The following is a 22,567-nucleotide window of genomic DNA, read 5'->3' on the forward strand; positions in this document are numbered from 1 at the left end:
GGAAGACAATAAAATAGTCTGTATAAACAAGGCAGCAATGTCTCAACCCTGCTTTTAATATCTGAAGTCATATTTAAAAATTTGGTTACCAAGAGAGTATTCCTTTTCCAGGAATCTTCTGCTCCACAAGACTTGCAGTTCTGAAGAAGCAGCAGCAAAGGCAATTATATTCCACTTATTTTTCCAAAGTCACACTTCCATTAAGAAAAAAAAAACAGAAGGCAAGCTTTTATTCCCATGACCCATCCCCAGCCACACTGGTACTGGGCAGTCGGTCCATGCCAGGCTAAAGGGCACTCCAGTCTGCACTGGGCATGTCCTACTAGCAGGACTAGAAGGAGGACTGGAGCTGGAGGGAATGCGGTTGGAATGGTGGTGGGGAGGTGCAGAGAGAAAAGGAGGTAACAGGGTCCCCGAGGAGGACACGGAAAGGTTATGACAATACAGACTCAGGGAGCACGACCAAGGGAAACAACGACTCAAGGAGAACGCTGGTGAGAAAGGAGAAACCGCCTGGCCTGTAGAACCAAACCTGGGTTATTATACTTGATATCCCACCAGTATTTATATCAAATCATCTTACAGTGGGAAGAAAGGTGGGTAAAATACCAGGAGTAACAAAACTGGAGGTAGTAGCCCAGAGGTAAATCCCTTCACAAGTTGTTATTAGCAAGAGATGAAGGTGGCAAGATAACTTATACAGATCCTATTTACAACTGCAATGAAACTATCTAGGGATATTCAGATTTTGAACTGGTAAGCGTAGCAAGGGTCCACATTAATAGTCCATACAGGAAAAAAGGGGATGTTAGTTAAAAATAAAACAGAGTGCCTTTAGTCACCAAATACTTTTAAGTAGAATTAGTTAAAATGAGGAACTCATGCTCATAGTACGGAGAATTAAAAGCACTAAAGGAACAAAAAAGAGTTGAGATTTTTCATGAAACGCAGGTCCCTTGCTTGATTGGAGAGGACACATTCTAGAGGGACGGCCAAGCTGTAAATCACAGTCCCAAGAACATATTATTTGACTCGGGGAGAAATTTCCTCAGTACTTTTTCTACTGTGTTACTATGCACTGCTAAATTTCATCTCATGCCAGAGAGCACAGAAGTCAGGATGTTCTACCAGCCTGCTGCCTTAACATCCTCTGGATAAAAAGCACATACTGCTTCTAATTAGAAGTGGCCTACCTTCAAACTCCAACCACTCCTTTTTATCTGTTCACAAAGTCTGTCCAAACCAGAAAACAGCACTTGGAGCCTGCTTTCAACATAAGTAGTTTGTTGCAGAAGAAATCTAGCAAAGAAGGACAACGTGGGGAGGAAATACTGCAGAGTTTTAGTTGCAACCAGGGAGAGGCAACAGAAGATCCCTTTTCCAACACCATGCTGATCCCAGTCATTTACTATGTGCATTAGACAGTAAATAATTGCTGTGGACTACTAACTTGCCTACAACCCTGCTTACAAGTCTTCCTGCGCAGTAAATAAAATTCTCATACGTGGCTTAGGTTTGCAATCTATAGATATTGGTATAAAATGCAAACTTGATGCAGCACCTGTGAGGCTTGACGCTGGACTTGCATGTTTTCAGTCCACGTACCCATCACTCCTCTTTCATCCTTCATGCAACGTATTTTAGAGACCACTAAATGAAAGTGGAGTCTTTCCACGTACTTCAAAGGATTAAAAAGCAGGGGCATAAATCCAACTTCGAGTGGAATCTTTTAATATTTCATTTTATTTGATAATCTAAAATAAATGTAGGACACAATTAATTCATCAGAATGAATATGAATTCTGCAAGTTTAAACCTGCCAGCAGGGAAATAGCAGGGACAATCCATGCTGTTGCAAAACCTCCAAGGCAACCTTGTGTTAAGAAAGCTGTAAAAGAAGCTACACATAGGAATTTATTCTTTTCACTATAATGCAGGCTGCCATTTTGAAGTTTTTTGTCCTGCTTTTGCCTATAGTAGCTTTTTACTGTAAGTGGTAAACAAAAAATTGAGGAATGAATAAATTGTGCTGGAGTGACTACATGAGTGGACAAGGGAAGAACTACGGACATCATCTACCTGGACTTCTGTAAGGCCTTTGACATGGTCCCCTACGGCATCCTTCTCTCTAAAACAGAGAGATATGGATTTGATGGGTGGACTATTTGGTGGATAAGGAATTGGCTGGACGGTCACACGGTGATTGAAGGCTGAATTTTATCTCCCTGGCTGTCAGCATGTCACAGCTTCTTACTGAAGGTATTTTTTTATTTAAAAGTTGGTAAGGGCAGTAAAAAGAAGTGAGTTAATAAAAAGGGATTAGAAAGTACCCTGAGAACCTCTCTTTCATTTTTGTACACCCACAGCTTGCAACTTTATCCATAGGTTTAAGAAGCTTACATCATCGCCCCATACACTGAGCAAATTTTGTATGCTGCAATATCAAACTTTTAGCTCATGTCCTACAGCTGACATTTAAAGCTATTATAATGAATATTTTTATGGGTAGTACTCGCCTGCTTTGCTTTGCTCATTGATGTGCATGGCTGATGAATAAAAGCATTTCTGATTCAGCAAATTGGAGCTTCATAATGGTGTGTTGAAACAGTGCATCAGAAATCCCAGCAGGCCCTGATAGAAAGCAAGATAGAACATTCCAAAATTGGTTGACTCTGCTCACCCTGACATAACAGGAATAATACAGGGAATCGTAGTCTGAAATCACTTTTTTTTTATGGGCTAGCTCTCTATTTTTAGGTAAGCTCCTACTGTGATGTTATAGCTAAGAGTGTGCATTCTCCGAATACACAGGAAGGAAAAATTACACAGAAACAAAGCTGTGATGATTTTTCATACATATTATTACTGTGTTGGTTTTTTTTTTCTGGTGTGTAGCTCTTGTGCCCACTTCAGCAAGTGTTCAAAAATGAAGACAAATCCTTTTTCGTCTTCATGAGGAGCTGCAGCCTGCAGCTGCAGGTAGAAATGTAGAAATACATTTTTATTGCAACAGGCCAAGGTGTCGTAGGCTATTTTGTAATTCAAGAGGAATAGAAGAAGGTTACACTAATACTTGGAACATCTAGCATGGGATTTCAAAGATCCTAGTAGGTCAGTGGGGGTGGAATGAGTAATTCCTGAGAAGAGCTACCCTTTAAATCACTGCCAGCAACAGTCTTAGAGGCAAGAGCTGCTACTGTTTTCCTTCCCACACTGAGTAAGTCACTGCGTATTTAATCCATGTACGATAATAAAATAGATATTGTAATTAATGCCTAATGAATCTGTTTTAATAGCCTTCTTCAGGCATCCACTTTTTGGACACTGGGCTGGCTGGCTGGAATATTGCTCTGATCTAACGTGGTGTCTCTTACGCCACCTCATGCCTATTTGTTGTTCTAGGTAGCCCCATAGACAGAGGTAGTTGAAGCTTTAACGAGTCTGTGTGACGCTGATATAAGAGGTTGTAAATGGGTAGAAATGCCCACGTAAGCAAGCCCCAGTTAAATACCAAATGGTCTGCAACTGCTGTGCACAATTCTGTTCACAAAAATGGAATTATGAGTCAGAGTGAAAATTAAGGTCACGTAGATTTCTGTATGCGGCAATTCTTGCAGATTATATAGACTTTATTTGCATAATTGGCTTGCTCTTACTCAATGTTCTCCATACTGTGCTGGTATAAAACCATGTGTATCAGCACACCATTTTTTTGGCACAAGAATTGTGCAGTGATAAATAGGTAACTCTAAAATACATAGCATTTTTTACATTAGATACTTAAACCAAAGCAGAGCAAAGCTGCTGTCACAAATGGGCACTTAGGGAACCAAACTGAGCGACTCTCTGATACCACATGACATAAGAAACAAAGTTCCTGTTGCTGCTTTTCCTTACACAAGCTTTTACACATCTCTTGAACCACCCAGCTGATAAATATACACATAATGTAAGTATTACTTGAGTGGTAAATGTATTTAAGGATAGGGCAGTCAATAGGGAAAGATCTGAATCGCCTAGGAACCTAAACCATCCCCCCAAGATGTTTTTTCACATATATCTATATGTGTTTTCAAACATTAATTGTTACTTCCAAGAAGGAATGTGGGTCCTTCAGGGGAGAACAATTTTTTCAAAGCATATATTACTGGATTCAGTTTAGTGGCCAGTCAAATCAATAACGATTGTTTCAGTTGAATCTCATTTTTCCTCATGTATCCTCAGCCGTAACAGGCATACCATCTTTCTGATAAGCCACAAATACCCCTAAGGGACCAAGGGTCCAAATGAGGAACATCTTCACAACTCATCAAAAAAGAACACTTGAAGCATAGTGATATAATTCATATTCTAACACAAAGCAGACACAACAGAAACCTCCAATCCAGGGAGATGAGGAAGATATTGAGAAACATTCTTCCATGTCTAACTGGAAGCAGCAGAAGTTCATTAGGCTGGCTACCAGCTGGAAATGTTCTGCTCATTAAGATTCAACCCAAGTCTAAAAATACGGAACAAACTCTTCCTTGTTAGGAATTGCTTCATGACTTTGTAGCAAGTTGCCAACCTTACCTGTGTTGTAGTTATTACTGTATTTATAATACCATGGTTATTACAGTATTACTGACAGAATTCTGAAAGAATGTATCCTTCCATCATCTTATCCGTCATCTTATCCTCTTAATAATCCTACTCAGTTTCTCCAAAAAACCCCAACTTTGGAGCAGGGGCAGCTGGGGTTGGACTTTATAAAGGTCCCAATACTGCTGTAGGTTAGTACCCTTTTCGGTTCAATCATGAGGAAAGACCGTCTCTGATTATTTCTCCCTCCCGAGCAGGGTTTTGCAGGCTGAGTATTTCTTGATATGAAAACCAGAGAATTCAAGCATACAGGCAACTTCTGAAATGCAAGTACTGACTCTTTTTTCACCTTTATTTTAGGGGTATTTGTTGGTTTCTTTGACATGCAAAATCCCAGTGGCGAAAGTAGGTTTTAATTTGCAAGAGCTGAACAAATTCATTTACTTTTTATTGCTATTTAGATAATTTTCTAAGTTCACTTTAGAGTGTTGAGGAAATAAAAGCTACCTACCCTTACAGATCTTAAAGAGAGCTTATCCAACTTTATCTTTAGTTCTTCTTGTAGTTACATACATTAAGCACAGAGTTTACACTATTCTCATGGAAGTGCATTTGGCAACACCCCTATACCCATTGTCAATACAACAGCACCGCCAGTCCTAAAAGAATGCCTACGTTGCAGGACATATCATCTTAACGTAGAATCACCGCGCTGGCCTCTTCCCCACCTTATCCCCTGTGTCCAGGTGACCACCTGAACTCAACAGTTTGTTAAAGAGCCTATTACTGGCTCTTGAAGATGCCGCAGGGCAAAGTTGGCATGTTCAGCACCAAACACATCGTTGAGAAGCAGGGAATTAGCACGTTGGCTTCATTCAGACTTGAACTTGTACACGCAGAGCCCAACTTGTAGCTGACTCTACCAGCCCTGTGTAACAGAAGACATCATAAACCGTAACAGACGTTTCCAACTAGCTCTTACAACAGCATTATGAAAGTTACCACTTCATATTGCACAAGCTTCTGCAGGCTCTCCAGTAATCTCCCTGGTTCTACTCTGAGTTTCTGCTGGACTTATGCACACGACTATTCATCCTCTAGTATTCAAGGCACGTTATTTTATTTTAGGTGGCAGTAATGGCTGCAGAAGGGGAGATAGTAGAGGCACTATCCTGATTTTAAATTGCTTCTTCTTGGTGCCAGAGACCCATCACAGTGCTTCTCAGAGTGCAGTGTGTGCACAGGGCATGTCCCTTGATAGCAATTTCCTCAAAAAGGGTACAAAAACCCAACAGTGGAACAACTGACTCAGTCCTGGCACACCATTTTCTAGTCCCTTGTGGAGTTTGAGCACAGGCGGGCAAGAGGTACAACTGAAAGGCCCAGGCTGCCTAAGATAACAGCTTAGATACCGTATCGCTCTTATGAATGCAATTACAAAGGATGGAAATTGCTCTTGCAATTACGAGTAGCCATTGAATCTAAGGCGTAGAAAGCATCTAAAACAGGCGTCGAATTCCTACCCAAGAAGTATTCTGAGAACGAGACAAGAAATGCCGTAAACGAGAGGCCAGTCCTGCCAGTCTTGAATTCTTTGCTGCGCTGTGGTGCACCCCAAGGCGAGGGGAACATGTCACCATCCAGTCCATACGTGGGTGCGAGGTGGGCATTATGGCTTCGAATCACTTTTGCTAGGGAGAGAATTGAACCTCAGCAGTGATACTGCCATAACCACTGTATAACCGCCGCATTATGAAAAAGCGGAGGATCACCTCTTCCAGCTCTATTTTAGAAAGAAAGCAAACATGGATATTCTCTGAAAAGCACAGCCCTGCCAGCATGTCAAGCGTGTTCCGAGCATGCCTATGGCATCAGGCCCCTCTGGGGATACGGCAGACAGGAAAACCGAATACGCCCCACCCTTAGGTGGGTGATAAGATGAAAATTGCTCAGAGTGAGGCGGTTCTGTACATGCACAGCAGCATAGCTCAGCATTTAAAGAGCTTTAGAGCAATAACAGAACACACCTACTGAGCCAGCAGTAGGCAACACCTGAAGAAAAGGCTTTTTAGGTGGTAAGCTGAAATATAGTCGCCGGTGTTATCAGACTTCATTGTAGATATCACCTCTATTTCTGGTTGACTGTCTTTTAACGGATATACATTATATACATATATTGCAATCTCCTTCAAGTCAGGCAACAAACAAGTTAGCCACCAAACAATTATTTAAGACGTTATGCAATAACACTGAAGAACTCTAGCATTTTTTGGCAGTCGTGGGTGGTAAGAGGAGTCAGTGCACAAGCTTTTTATGGGAATCATTTTACCCTTTGGTGGGAGGAAAGAGGGCAGGTGCTAAGCTGAGGTCCTGCCACACGGAGCAAGACATCAGTAGAAAAGGGAGTTGTTCTTTCCATTTCTAAATTCTTTCAGTCAGATTCCACACAAAACATCTTATCCAGTTGCATCCCTAAATCTAGAGCCTGAGTGAAGAACAAAAGCAAAGATATAAATTTAGGAGAGGGAATGTAACCACATATTCCTCCCTTCCTCATGAAATAAGCTTTAAGCCAAGTTTATCCTTATCCCCAAAGCTTCATAATCCTTTTTGGTCTGTGTAAGTATATTTGCTGCAGCTTCATTGGCATTACTTATCTGTACAACCAGCCGCCAAGTCAGCACCTTCTAATCTTTCAAAGAACCTACAGGGTAGGAAGCCTTGAGTCTGTCTAATCGCGAGGAGACAGGAAATATTCACGAGTTGAAGGTGGGAAAGAGGTTGATGGAAACCCATTTGGAAAAGAGCTGAAGGAGGCAATGAGTAAAATTATCCAAGAGGAGAGTGAGAGAAAAGCTGAGAAGTGAATGGGAAATAGAGTTGCATAATATGGGAACAAGAAAGTAAGTGGAAGAAGAAATAACAGATTTATTACATTCTTCCTCCTTTTACTAGAAAAGATTGTCTATATTTCTTATTAAAAAAGCCTAAACATCATCAAGTATGTGAAGTATTTGAGGATGGTGGGAGGGAGACAGACTCAGAGTGTCCATTACCAGTTTGAGAGAGAAGCTTGTTGTGAGAAGTAACCCTCCTCAGTCAGTTAGAAGAAGAGATGAAGGGAGCAGCAGCTTGAAGAAGTGACTTGGTGTTTAGAATAGAAAGAGAAGGAATGTAAGTGGTTTAGTTCTTCCTGCACATCAATTTAAAGAATCCTCTGGAATATTGCTTTTCAGTCTGATCACTTAAAACCAGAAAGACTTCCAGACATATGACCTAGATCTTCAACCTTATTTGAACCTTCTTATATTTACTCTTATCTGTAAGGTTACTGAAATGGCGGATCCAGGAGACTTGCTTTGGGTTTGATATTTCTTCAAAACTACATTTTAGTAGAGGTTGGCCTTTGGATTATATTTTTTCTCAAAAGTCTCTGCTTTCTTTGAAATTTTGACCATTCGGAAACGTAGGGACTTGAAACAAATATTTTTGTTTGACAAGCTGACTAATTATGAATATAAAGTTACATGAAATCCCTGAATTAAGGCAAAGGAACTTTGAGGATGCAAATACAGTTGGGTATACAAGCTGGACAATTTCAAGGGGTTTAGTTCCCATTATTTCAATTAGAATTAAACATTGAAATACTGTGAGAAGCTGGGCATATGATTGCTGCAGAATAAAAACCATGCTGCATTACTCTGCATGACACGCTATATTTGCACAAGCATAATTCGATTCTGAACAACTGTCAGTGGCTGTGCCACATGTCATTTGCTCTTTTGCTCTACCTGAATAAGAAAAGTCACTACTAGCAGAATCTCAGCACAAACTTCTGAAGCAAGCAGGATACTGCAAACTATTTCCCTAATTTCCTTGTTTCTTCCAGATATTCCAGATTGCATATATTGTCTTTCAGGGAACATTACAGTTACGAAAAACATGATGAATAAGATTACAGTCTCCAGAAGACTGTTTAAGCACAAATTTCAATCTTCTTGCTCTCAGTCACATAAGTTTTCTGTTGAAGAAGCTTTCACTGCGCACATTTTATCTTCCTTCTATACCAGTGTTACAGCTGGGGCAATTTCCAATTATTACTCATGAAGATCAGACTATTAGAGACCTCAGTGCAAATGCCAAACAAAGTAGCTTGCCAACTTCTCATCAGGTGTTACCCTGACCCCTTGAAGTTTGTGAACCATGTTAGAAATTGATAAAGGTAAACCAACTTAATTGTTAATAACCTTTATGAAGCAGATAAAGAAATGACTGTTCACACAGGGGAGCCTGTTGAACCAGTTAAAGAGACAGAAACATTTTAATTAAAATGAGGTTGCAAAAAGACCTACTCAATAAATTACTACGTTCAAATGAGTAGAATGCTAACTAAATGCAACAAATAATCTGATTTATGAGGTTGACACCAGAAAGAACCATTCTGTGTCATTCTTGTATTTAGAGGATTTCAGTAGGACTCAGGCTCTACTCAGCACAGCTTTCAAGTCTCACTGGTAAAAAAAGTAGGAAGCCTTAACATTTATATTACCTTTACCAAGATATCCATTTTAAAATGTCTTAATGGATTAGCAAATAGGGCATGCAGCGAAATCCCTGCATTCATCTTAAGACAGTACTCTCACTTAAATACTTATAAAATGGTACTACTGTTGCACACAATTGTGGAGATCACCATTCTAACCAACCTTGGATATGGGAACACAGAATTTTTCTAGGTGCTAATTAGAATTAGAAGGGATTTTGAAATAACATTCAAAGCAGTTTTTTAATAACTACTTTTTTAATCAGAACACTTTTCAATGGCATCTGTCAGCTATTATTAGGAAATAACCAGAACATTGTTATTAGTACCTGCACCAACACACACAAAAAATATAAATCAAAAGAATAAATGGAGATGTTCTTAAAAAACAAAGGCAAAAATAAAAAGTCCAAACTCCTTCTGCTTTGTGTGTTGGGCTTGATATTTTTTGTTACCTAGAAGAAGGCTGTTGCTGTCTGTAGCTTGTAATACATGTAAGTTGCTTATCAATGGGTTGCAGATGGGTTATCTTGTTCACGGTGCTATCTCACTTTGAGATCTTTCACATTTTCCTCCTTTGGGTGGTTTGTCCACTGAAAGCTGGGGCACAGAGTTCTGGATGTGAATGGCAGAGGAGAAGAACCACGTTTTTTCCACATGGCCCTTGCCTTTATGGGCAAATTGTCTACTTATTTGCCATTAGAGACTACCTTCATGGGTTTTGGTCGCTTAGATGAATACAGCATAATATAGGTTTTGCCAGTATGGCTCAACTGTCTCATAATGAACTATATTAGCTATAAATGACATTAGAAAATGTCAAGGCCAGGTTGGATGGGGCTTTGAGCAACCTGGTCTAGTGGAAGGTGTCCCGGCCCATGAGAGAAGGGTGGAACGAGATGATCTTTAAAGGTCCCTTCCAACCCAACCCATTCTGTGATTCTATGACTCTGTGAAGGATTTCCTTTCAAACCTTTTCCATAAGCAACGAGCTGGCACTTCCAATGAAGTAAATTGATCAAGCTGATTCAAGAGCTACTTCTCCCAGGTTTAAAGGCCCAGTTCATCATGGCTCTAAATGCTGAGTTTAAGAGCAGGAAAAATAAAGGTTCATGGTTTGGAACAAGAAAAAAATGTATCTTTAACCCACTTTCCCACCCATTCTTACTGAAATTAGCTTTGCCCAGGTCCTGAGTTTCTATGCCAGAAGGCGCACACACACACTGTTGGTCTGTGCGGACTCTTTGCAGCAGTTGTCTGGTGAAGAGGTTCCCTTTGAGCATTGCCAGTTTCTATCCATGCAGATATGCTTCAAGCCAGTGCTCCCCAGAATCCTTCAGTGAACTGCAAGAACAGAAAGTAAAAAAAATCACTTATGGGAAGACAATATTCAACTTCAGGGGAAGCAAACTGTAGTTTAGATGTAAAAAGAAGTAAATGGAAAAAATGGATTGAAAACTGCATGGACATCTCATAGCCAACTGTGACTACAGGGAATGAGTTGAGAGGAATTAATGAAGAGACAAAAATCTCTGAAACTTTGAAAATGTTTGAAAATTAAGTGTGTCTTTAGAAAAACCTGAATAAACTCTAGGTTTGATCTCTCCGTGGATGTTGATTTGAAATGGTTGCCTATGCCCCCCCCTTGCATGCTATTACAGTGCAAAACTATCTTGTTAATTAATACTTACTGCAAAATATCTACAAAGGCTGTCAGCAAAGTCTTGCTTTTATACTCAATGCCATGCTTGTCACAAAGGGCTTTCACCAGAGGAGCTGCTTTCCAGTAGTTGTGTCGAGGCATTGTGGGGAAAAGGCTGCAGTATTGAATAAGAGAGAGTTCTTCTAAGACTTCACTTGCACCACTCTCTATTCCCTCCATTCAAAATATTTCCCTGCCCTCCCCAAGAAGGAGAGCAAAGTGTCTCCTGAGATAGTTTAATGTGAGACTACATGGCCCTTCTTGCTTTTAAGTGCCCCATATTATTCCCACTCTTCTCCCCATAATCATACTCACTGGTGCTCAATTTGGAAGTTCAAGTGCCCAGTGAACCAGTCATTGAACAAAGATTGGTTCACGTTGCATGTTGCATGGAGCTGGGAGGAAAAAAGACAAAAGAAAGAAATGATTTAGTTTTTCTTTTTCTGCAAGTCTGATAATTGAACCTCTGCAATCATTACCCATCCTCATCTAGCATAAAAAGCAATTTAGTGTCAGGGATTATAGCCATCATTGCCCCGAAGAATTAAACAGAGTTTAGATTGAAATGGGTTGTTGAGATATAGGTTAATTTAGCTGGCTCTTTGCTCAGAAAGAAAAGCTTCTTTGCTGGCATGCACACAACCCCAACTGTGATTCTTTTAAGAGGTTCTCCTTACATCTTGCACTTGGATGGAAAGAAAAGATGCCCAATAAAGAAACAAAAAAACATTCTTCTGGCCTCCTCAAACCAGTACAAGTATATTAGAGTAAGATGAATCGTGCTCTAGAAATGGCTCTTTCTCTCCAATGAATGTAGCTGGCGTTCAGATGTAGACATCCAGATTTGGTCAGATGAATACCAGGCTGGGTCTTTTAATATAAGGAAAAATGCTTAGAACCCACTATGCTGGAGGCAGTAGAGATGTGAGTAAAGTTGTATTTACATATTCATTTTTATCAGACCTAAATTTTGTCAGATTTGTTTTATCTGCAGTAAACCTGTAACCTGTAGGGTGAAAAATAAATGTATCCAGTCCCACTTTGCTTCTCTTTAGTTGGCCTAAAAAGGATATTGACTGTTATACCATCAGTGTTTTTTCATAATAGGAAGGGAAAAGTGTCGTGAAAAATATGTCAAAACCTTTCAGTGAAAAAACAGGATTTGTTTTTTTAATCTAGATGTACTGTTTCCAACTAAGGTTTTAAATGTCTTGACAACTACAGAAATGCATGCCTATTTAATGAATGGCAGGGACAAACCTCATTAACTCAGCATTAAAGCTAAGAGAATAACAACGTTGTCTTTGTCCTATAATGCAGAACTGCAGACCCAGTCCTCCAGAAGAAAGGGGATTCTCACCTGCGTAGATACCCAGTCTTTGTTCTTATCATAATCAATGTCCATTGGAATGTGATTCATTTGCGTCACCCAAATAAACCAGTTACTCTCTAGGTACCTGGGCACATAAACACAGAAACACTTATCAAATCTCTAATCCCATCCAAATTTACCATTAAAACACTTTCCTGAGTCTCATCTTAAGTAAAAGAGCACTTCTACGTAACTCAGGATTTTCAATTCCATCCCTTTGCCTCCTAACTTTTGGAGTTTCTTTCGAGAACCCCTTAATCTGTAGTTGCAGATGTCCCTGAGCAGCCACCACCACCACCCTGACGTTATACTGTTTATTCTTGGCTATTTATTTCTGAGAAAATTGTAGTGAGTATGACTAGTTTTCATTTATTTCCATTGAAGCTCAATACTGTTTACAAATATTAGTCATGGGGACTTTGGGTATGCTGAGTGTTACCTGGACAGCCAGTAGTATATCATGAAATTGTTAAATCCCATTAAAGGAATATACATGAGACAGACTCGGATGTTGAAAGCTACAATCAATAACAGGTCCTGTAAAAAAAAAAAAAAAAAAAAAAAAAGCCTTTGTTGATGAACTCTCTCCACTCCTTCCTCTCCCCTTTACTTGAACCGCAGCATAAAAAACGTTCTTTCGGTGATGTCTTACTCATCAAAAGTAAGCTCCACGTCACCATTCTGCCTCAAGTTGAGTGTATCCCTGAAATATTCCCACAGAAATATTTTCCCACTTTACCACCAGTAACTAAAGACCAGGAAACAGCCCTGTAATCACACTCTGCCGAGGTCTGATAGTTTTCTGTTAAATATTATTCAGCTGCTAAGAGGGTAAAAGGCCCCTTCTAAAAAATTCTCCCTGGATCCGTTGACTGCATTCCTGCTGCAGCAAGCCTAGAATCAGCCTTTTCTATCTTAAACCCCCAATCACCTGAGTTGAAGGTTGATATAGCCACAGAGCGGTGACATTTTGTGAAAGTTTTCTAGCCAATGCAAGTAGTGCTTACCAACCACTTTTTCCTCTTGATTGCATAGTAGAAAATAGACAGCTGGAAGAAGGGTATAATTGCAAGTGGGGCCAAAACTGAAGGAAAGAATGAAAACAGAGAGACATTTGTAGTTTCACTGCATCATGACGCTTACAGAATATTCTGCTGTAAGAAGAAAGATTCTCCTTTCAAGTAGAAGCGAAATTGCTGTCTTCCATTTAGACTGACTTTCATGTGTCCACATAATCTCCTCCTCTTTTCATCTCACCACTTCTTCATTTCTTTCCCATCACTTTCTTCCTCACACTTGATTCATCCTATCTAGTACCTAACATCACATAATCCTAACAGAGAAATAAGGGGCAATTCCTCCTCCTGTGAGCCTTCTTTAACATGAAGAAAGCTTCCTGAAGCTGTGAGTTCAATGGGATTGTCTTTAAATCCTTCATTTTGGGGAGGAGATGCAGTCAGGATTTTTAGGCGAAGTTCCTACAGCACTGCAAGGAAGCGGGGATACTCACAGATGAAATACTTATGCTGGTAATTGTAAGGCATGAACTTCTTCTTCTTTTTTCCAAGCTGAAAAATGAAAAGACATTGTAATGGGCCAGTTGGAGACCTGAGAGCCTTCATAAGGTATTTCTTATTCCTGTCTAATGAATACATCGAGAGCTACCTCTTAATCTCGATCTCTCTAATTCAGCCCCTCTTCTTGAAAAGCAGGTACTGAAGTTCCAAAGTAATGGAGAGGAGCAGATTTCATTTGAGCCTCTGTATCCAGATATCAATGTTACGCCAATGTCAGAACAGACCCCTTTTTTAGGAGAGTTCCAAAACTCATGGCAGGATACAAAAATGCTCAAAAATCACAAAAATGCTCAGAGGTCATTTGAATTTTGTAGGAGAAGTTTCTAGTGATGGTAATGAAAGTCCAATCTAGCCAATTCCCTGTATTCACCATAGAGTGCTGAGACTATCAGTGCTGAGGGAGGAACAAGTTATTAACAAGAAAACCAGGAAACTTGGTGGGTGATGAGTGCAGGAGGTGTTTGCTGTGAAAGCTACATCTGAATTTCTGTATCAGATGAGATAGGATGCAGACATTCCAGATTTTTGAGTAACAGAGGAGATAGTGGTCAGAAATTACATGAGCATTTGGATGCTATCCTGTAATGACTGTAAAATCATTTCCGCAAGATCAAAGTAGTAAACACTCTATAAAGACATCTGCCTTTTTGTTTGGTCGAGTACTTTGCCTTCAAGTACATGAAACAGCAAAGAGATGAAATATTTACAAAAAGCACAAACAAGTTTATTTCTTCACAGTGCATTTTTTCGCTATTTGCACAAAAGGATTCTTAACATCATCTGCAAATTTTGTGCTTGTGATTCTTCAAAGGACAAAATAATGAGGCAAAGCAAACTATTTCCAGAGCTCCCCTCTTCCTGAGAAAAAAAACTTGAACACCTCAAAGATGTCTTCACTGGATCGAAATTGAAACAAAACAAATTAACTGGTCTAAATGAAACCACTGAAATCCATTTTGCCCATCCACAGGGTGCCTGACCCTTTTCTGTTAAAAGCAGGAAGACACGAGAACTCATTTCCTACCCTTTCACTTCCACCGAAGCCAATCGAGCACAGCCAGCTCACTCCAGACGCTCACGTGAATATATAGCCATGAATGAGCTTTTGGAAGATCACTGACAAAATCCTTCCCAGTTGCAACTAACAGTTTTCTATGAATAAGTATTTTGTACCAACTCCCTTTACAGGAGTCTTTCTGAGACGGCAAAGCCGGAATTTTCCACATGCCTTGCAGAGTTGGAATTTCTTTGCTCATTACCAGCTAAAGGAGAGAGAGGCATTATTTTAAGAGGCTGGTTATCTAGCAAAGAGGCCATTTCCTCACCCCGTGAGTAACCAGAATTTTTACTGTTTTTTTACTGAAATTTTTAATGAAATTTCCCTGTTTACTGCCAGGGAAAGAAAGGGCAAACGAGACCTTGCCTATCCTGATGATATCAGAAGTCATAAGGATGCAGGGAGGGTCTGTTCATGATTTTTATTTTTATGAAAGCCACAAAATTTGTGATTAAGAAATAATTTGCTATACTTGTGTTTTGTGCGTGGCAGCTATACTGGTCCTGAAGGATTTAGGTGCCAAACAGCTCCCACAGCCAAAAGGACCCGGAGAGAACATCTGACTCACCGTCTGTAGGATCACTAAGAACTTCTAACACTAATGCAAGTGGATTGACTCATTCTTTGGCCTGCCTTCAAGGTGCTTACCCTGCTCTTCCATCAACACAGAGAACTTAAGCACTGATTTTAAGACTTTGCTCTCAGGAGCTGATGCCTAAGCATCATAATAACCATGGGACTCAGACCTTGGAACACTTTGGGAATTATATCATGAGTTTCTGCAGAAAGGCACAGTGCGGGTTGTTGTTATTAAACCTCGCTCTGTAGCTTTCTGTCGTTAAAACCTTTGCTTCTCCAGGCGTCGCCATGCTCACCTCCACGGAGAGCGGCTTCCCCAGGCTGAACAGGAGAGGGTGCATGTTGAGGTCAGGGTCTTTGCGGAAGCAGTTGGGTTTGGCGTGGTGCTGGTTGTGCAGGTGATTCCACCAGCTGGCTGGTAATCCCTGCAGGAGAAGTTGAAGACCAGGGGTTCAGACTAGAACAATATCAACAATTGCATCACTATTTATCCACCTATTATTGATGGCTGCACTACACTTTCCTCACAGGTGATACTGCCTGATTGTAGGGACACTCCCAACCATTGCTCAGTCCAGATTAGCCCCAGAGAATCTTCCCACCGTGAGGCAATTACCTTCAGAACATTTATCACAACAATCTGCAGAAGTCGATTCCATTTAGGCTTCCTGAAGACAGAGCAGTGACCCAGATCGTGCTGGAACCAGCCCATCTGGATCTGGAAGACAAAAGGATCACTGAGGAAACAGAATCAGAGGGGCAGTGCACTCATCTGCCTCCGGAGTCTGTAACGTCATGGTGTGAGCGCGTCTTCCTTCTGGTTTGGGGAAGAAACACTACCTGCTGTCTTACCTGCTCAGTGCTGAGACCTTCCTTCCAGGCTACTGTCCACTAAAGCTGCTCAATACCAGAAACTGATCTTACTGGAGCAGCTAAAGGGAAAGCAGCAAAGCATCTTTACAATTAATTTGACTGTTACGGCACAGAAGTCTTTTGCTCCCATCGCAAACATATAATTTCCAAGAAACCAGCTAGAAAGTGTAAGAATTTCCAAATCCATAGCTTCATTGCATTTCATATTCCCATGGAAACACAAGAATGTTCTTTGGTGAATAACTGCCTTTGCAGATATTAGGCAAATACAACCGATTATTTAAAAGAGTGAGTTACTCTGCACTTGTTCCATGGACGTTTGAGCAAACCTAAGGTTTCAGTGTAACTAAGAAAATCTTGCTTTCTTCCTCCCCTCCTTTTTCCAGAGAAATTCCCTGCAATTTCTCCCACCTAAGGGCCACAAAGTCCTATTCCCCCCTTCCCTACACCGACCTTGACATGTATCATGCCCTTCTATGATTCAGTTTACTAACCCGGCAGAAACCTGTTCAGGGCTAGTGAGTGTAATTGGCTCGTAAAGGACCCAACAAACACCAGAGCCATCAGACAGTAAACAGAAGGAACATGGAGCCAAAAGTGGAGTTCAGAGTGAAATATTCCCTCTTCTGCTGGGATAAGTGATTAGATCAGCTCAGCCCATCTCGTAAACCTGCCAGCTCCACGACACCCCACCAAGCCTAGTGAGCAGCTTGTCAGCAAAACGAGATTTACTGGAGGCAACACAAATTGTGATGTAGAACGTGCCTGTTGCCTTCAGCCAGATAACAGGATCTAAGAAGAGGCAGAAAAGCAGTGACTGGGATATACACATTTCATTAATCCTCTCCATCTGGAAGAACCAAACATCTCTGCAGCGTTGGACAGCTGTCAGAAGTTTACCTGAGCAATGGTGAAGAACACCATGCCAGCCAGGAAAGGCACGAAGGATATCCCAAAGTACCAGACCGTGAGCCAGGATGCAGCATCCAGCACCACGAAGTGAAGGAAAATCAGGAAGAAAAAGACGTAATTTGGCCTCAGAAGTCCCATCTTCTCAATGGTACAGCGCAGCTCACGGAAATCCTCTAAAAGTGATTTCTGTGGGTAAAGTGAGTATTAATGCAGTGTCTACTTTGAAAATGTAACACAGCAGACCCAGGAATCCCAAAGTAGCCATGGAGATACTCTATCAGAGGGGTCTCTGTGCAAAAATGAGCACGAGATCAACAGATCTTGGTTTTTGCATTGACACTGGAAAACAAGCTGTGACTCTTGCTCAAGCTCTGTGACTGAGCCATCGCAGTGGGAAGAACTGACCACAGTTTGGGGCTCTAGGGCTCATTCCTCACCCCCAGGTGCGGATTTCGTGATTCTGGGACGGTGCACGTTTCCATGCACTGCCAGCTGCCTCCCCACCACCCAGCCTATGGCACAGCGTCAGGCGTGCTGCTTCAGAAATTACTACTGCTAGTGCGCTTATTTTCCCTCTCCTCCCATACTGAACCCCAAGCCATTCCCACAGCTGGATTCTAGGACACTCACTTTTTTATTAGACTCAAAGCTGGGTTGATCTGGCGCCAACTCCCCAATCAGCAGAGATTTCAAGTATTTTTTCACCAGAGTCTTATCATTGTGAAATGCTACAAAGGCATCCTGAAAAACACAGAAAGGGGGTTAGAAAGGGTATGTGACTAAACACCAGATGCTGAGCCTCTCTTTTTTCCAGGTCTTTGATGTAACACATAATCCACTTTCCTTTGTCCATTTTTGTCCCTTTGGTTGCTCCTGTCGTTCTTTGCCGTCAACTGGAGCTTGGCCCAAGGAAGCTGGAGAAGTTTCAAGAAACTAGATTTCATAAAAGTACCTGGGTGAGGCTCGTAACGAACATGAAAGTGCTTGATGAAAAACTCTTTGCAGAGGGAAACATGCTCTTTCATCTGCTTGTTTCAGCACAGTCCTTCCCTAGAAGGCTCCAGCCAGCAGCCCTGCCCTGTGGATGGGAACCAGGAGCAGGAAAACACGTCAACGACTGAGGTGTGTCTTTGCCATGCTTAGGATGATGTTTTTAAAATCCTGTCTTTATTACACTAGGGCCATAGGCAATATCTGCCGAAGCTCCATACGCAGCAGGATTACCTGGGTATCTCTTACAGTTCCCTGTCAGTTTTCAGACTGATTGATGTTTTGGGGAACTGGGTAGCTCTAGTGACACAATCGAGTCTGTCCAGGAACCGTCTGAAATACCAATTGCAAAATCAAATATAAACTATGGAATAAAGGATGAAATGCCAGATAAACCAAACCTCTTCTTTAATTCATGTCCTCAGTGAATTTTCCAGAAGAAAGGTAAAGAGCCTGACCATACTCTTTTGTCTTCCAGAAAGAGTAGGTATAACAAAATCCTCAGTGCCTGAGCAGCCAGGTACTTGCTGATTTTGACTCCGAAAACCATTGTGGGTTGTCATGACACAAAAAAAAGTCTGCACGCGTCTGGTCAGGATTAAGCCCCTGGAAGAGGACAGAGGACTTCCCTTGTGCAGTCTGACATTCCTCTGGAGTCTCTTGTTCAGAGACAGTCTACCTCTGAGTACTTGAGGCTGGAAGAAGTCAGAGCAAGGTGGCTTTTCGGACAGCTGAGCTTTCTACAGGTATCCAGCGGCCCTTTGTCACAGTGATGTGTAATGAGTAACTCTGTCCAGACCCAGTGGACTGGGGAAATGTTTCCATCATGATTCTGTGCCCCCCAGCCTACAGTTTTGTATACATTTTTATGTAGCTCCCTCTTGTGAGGAATTCAAAAACTGAAGTCAAGCTATAAGTATCTGTACTGCAGCTTCAAAACAGCAGTTTCTATCCACAGTATCAGCATCACAGATCCTTATCACAGAAACACAAGCCTTTCAGTCCTGCAACCTGCCTTTTCTCCTCCCTGCTCTTAGGCCCTTATTATCATCTTACGAGAGATTAACTTTAAGGACTATCATCTGCAACGCACCTGACCTCCAACATTTGGCATCAGTGTAATGTTCTGCAATGCATATTATCTATATTTGCAAAGTAAGCCGCACAGAGGAAGAAAATTCTCACAACACATATATATAATTATGAGCTCTAGAGGAAGATAATTCTCACGATATATATACAATTATGAGCTCTAGCATAGTCAAGAGTACTTGGAAAAAACCCCTGCATCCTGACTTTAGGCAAAGTCATGAACCAGATGAGCTTTTGAGACACCTTCCAGTCGTGGTTTTCTGTAAAAGTGTCCATTTCTCAGAATATATGAACAGAGCAGCATTTTAAAAGCAAAAAGAATGATAAAGATTAGCAGAATAAAAATCGAGAGCAAGACAGACGAGTGTCATTATAATGCAACATAAATCCACAGTGTACCCACAGTCTGGACTACTGCATGTAGTTCTGGTCCTTCTCTCTTCAAAGGGATGTAACACAACTATACATAGCAAAAAAAGATGAAGAGAATTCTGGCACAGCAGTGGGTAACGAACTTAAGCAGAGCTTTACAATTTGCACAGCAGGTAATTCTGATCTTGAGGCTAACCCTGACCTTGAAGGTAACCCGACGGGCATTTTTACAGATGGCACAGACGTGTGCAGTACATTATCGGACCAGGCACGGTGCCAGTTACCACCAGCGCTCTCCACTGGAGCCCCCCCGTGTCATCCTGCCCTGCCGATGGAACCACCTTCCTCCACCAGCCTCCTAGACCTTACCGTAGCATCTTGGCCAGCATAGTGGCTAATAACTCGGCTGCCTCCAGGGTGGTGTTTGGAAAACTTGCTGACATCATAAACCTTCCTGTCAATCACCAGCCATTGCTCCCGACTTTGACCGTGGCCGTTGTGGCTTCTGATTTCTTCCCAAGTGAAAAGCTGTAGAAAGGCTGAAACAGGTTGCGTCTCCTTTTCAGTGGAGCCAGTCTGTGGAGCCATCTGTACTGGTAGACGTGCAGTCAGCACTGAGGTTCACCAGTCCGTGTCCAGGCAGTGGGCGAACCATCTCAGCCTGCCCGTTATACAGTCCCACTCCAAGCCACTCCCTGGGCTTCTAGGGCTGGTTGGCTCCCCTTGCCCAAACACACCCTTCCATAGCTCCCTCCTCTTCCACGGTCACACCAGACACTTCGACACACCCTTGAATAAAAGCCCTCTTCCTTCTTGTCCTTTCTGAGTTGCCTTTGGAAGGTCTGATTACTTGTGAGAGCTGTAAACCACTGAATACAAATATGCATAAATAGAAAAACTCGGGAAGATTATCTGTTATTCAGTTAAATGAGATGGCAAAATGACAGAAAGGACTATTAAGTGAGCACCTTCACAGAGCATTAGGAACTGGATAAGGTAAGCTGCTAACTTGCTTCCATACTGCTGAGTCAATACGGGGATTAGCCAGAAGAGAAATCCCAGGAAGGCTGCGGACAGCTTTTCTGCAGCAAATATTCAGGACGTTATTAGAAAACCGAAGCACTTTCAGCAGTCTGTAATCCATTAATCAGTCACTAACATCAGGAAATCCTGCATTTACCATACAGTGGAGCTTCATAATGTCATACAGTGCCAAAAAGTAAAGCTGTAAAGGAGCCTGCGTGGAAAGCCAAAAGCTGCTATTAAATATGTTTGCTAACATCTCGTATCCAACTGTAATTCCTGCCTTCAAGGCATGGAGCCAACTTGTATTCTAACACAGTAAAACAGCAGAATGCTCCAAGGTCTGCAATCTCTCCACAACGGATATCTCAACAGTCTCATCACTACCCAAAACCTTCAGATTGTCCTTGGTCTTTGAAATCTTCTGTGTTGACACTGACACGCTAAATTCATGTGTCTGTCTTAACTAAAGCATTGTTGATCAAAATACCACCAGAACAGAGTAAAGAAAGAACACATTAAGAAAACATTATTTATGTCCAGTTAATTTAGCTTGCATATTAACAGTATTTTGCCTCCAGTTGTTTTCAGAGTTTCCTCTGTGTAGTCCAGTCATTCAATCACCTCATTGTTCAACTAATTCATTCATAAGTCAACAACAGGCATTAAAAGATTTTGGGGTTGAGAACAACAACAACAACGACAGCAACAATTGTTAACACCAAGTTTGGCTGTAGATCAGGAGTTTCTAAAACTACATTTAATGATGCTGTTTACATAATTAACCTTATTTAAATATTAGTCTTGTTGAGCCAAAGTCTAAATATTTCTGATGTTCGGAGAGGACCTGCTGTGCAGTAAAGAGGTAAGAGTTCTCAGTTGTAATAAATAGCAAAGAGAAGGCAATGCCATGTTTCCTATGAAGTCACATCAATTTTGCAGGTGACCCAGGAAAAAACTAAGCCCACATACATGAAATATTGCCCTACTTGTGATATAGGATTCTCTTAATTCTTGTACTTTTTTAAAATCCAAAATTACTAGTCCTGGGTGCTTTTGAGGAAGGTACAAGCAGTAGGCAGATACGGTATAGTCTGTGCTCATTAGGTTTTCATCCTATCCCTTTATAATGCAATATGAGTTAAATCCCGAATCACGAGTTCTCCACCTTAAGGGACCCTGGAATAGAGTTTACAGGATATTTGTGCTATAAGTGATGATGAGGCTTCTCAGATTACAGTTATTTTTCTTAGCACACTTTGTGTGAGTCTCAGCCCGCAAACACAGTGGCAAACGTGAAGTCTTGGGGTTTTGTCTTCCTTGTGTTTCCCAGTGACTTAACAGCAGCCCAAAACCAGTTGGGCAGACAGCTGAAATCTCACATAGGAGAGACATCTGCCCTGCGTGGAGTGGGCAGTCTTTCTGGCTGACACAGAACTGTTAATTATGCAATTCTAATTCTTTACATAATGTAGCATCTTGCAAATTAATCAGTCAACCCCCAAACAACTGTTTAAAAGTTTCTGACATGTGACAATGGTTGAACCACCCTAGGTAAAAGAGAATGTGACTATTGGTATTCATTAGAAGGCAGTGATAAAAGAATGGGAGGAATAATTTCTCCTGTGCTGTCACATTGTGTTTTGTAACACTTTATCTTGCTCTAAATAAAAGTTAAGTGTCCGCACTAATGAAGTGTTCATGTTCTAGCACGAAATATGAGTAGCGTCTTACATAAATCATGTTCAGTACTTGAGGTGGTGGTAATAAAATACGCAGTAGTTGTTGCAAATTTCTGCCTATGTGGTTTTTTTATACACATGCAAAAAAAATTCAAGTTACTCCATAGTTGGCTGAAAGTACAAAGAACCTTCCCATTGCCCTATATTCAGAC

At 41.2% G+C, this 22,567-nt stretch overlaps 1 protein-coding gene across 1 annotated transcript; it reads right to left on the reverse strand.

The window, feature by feature from the left end:
- Positions 1-9,865: 9,865 nt before the first annotated feature.
- LOC126047208 (acyl-CoA (8-3)-desaturase-like) lies at positions 9,866-22,426 on the reverse strand. The gene is made up of 12 exons (XM_049820521.1): positions 20,020-22,426; positions 17,827-17,937; positions 17,185-17,382; positions 16,028-16,129; positions 15,708-15,836; positions 13,709-13,766; positions 13,206-13,282; positions 12,638-12,735; positions 12,187-12,283; positions 11,142-11,221; positions 10,816-10,941; positions 9,866-10,468 (listed from the first exon to the last, which is right to left on the reverse strand). The coding sequence occupies exons 1-12, from the start codon at positions 20,236-20,238 to the stop codon at positions 10,417-10,419; spliced, it is 1,347 nt and encodes a 448-aa protein (XP_049676478.1). The 5' UTR covers positions 20,239-22,426; the 3' UTR covers positions 9,866-10,416.
- Positions 22,427-22,567: the final 141 nt, after the last annotated feature.

This window comes from Accipiter gentilis, chromosome 17, assembly GCF_929443795.1.
Source record: "Accipiter gentilis chromosome 17, bAccGen1.1, whole genome shotgun sequence".
In the NCBI taxonomy this organism is placed as follows: Eukaryota; Metazoa; Chordata; class Aves; order Accipitriformes; family Accipitridae; genus Astur; species Astur gentilis.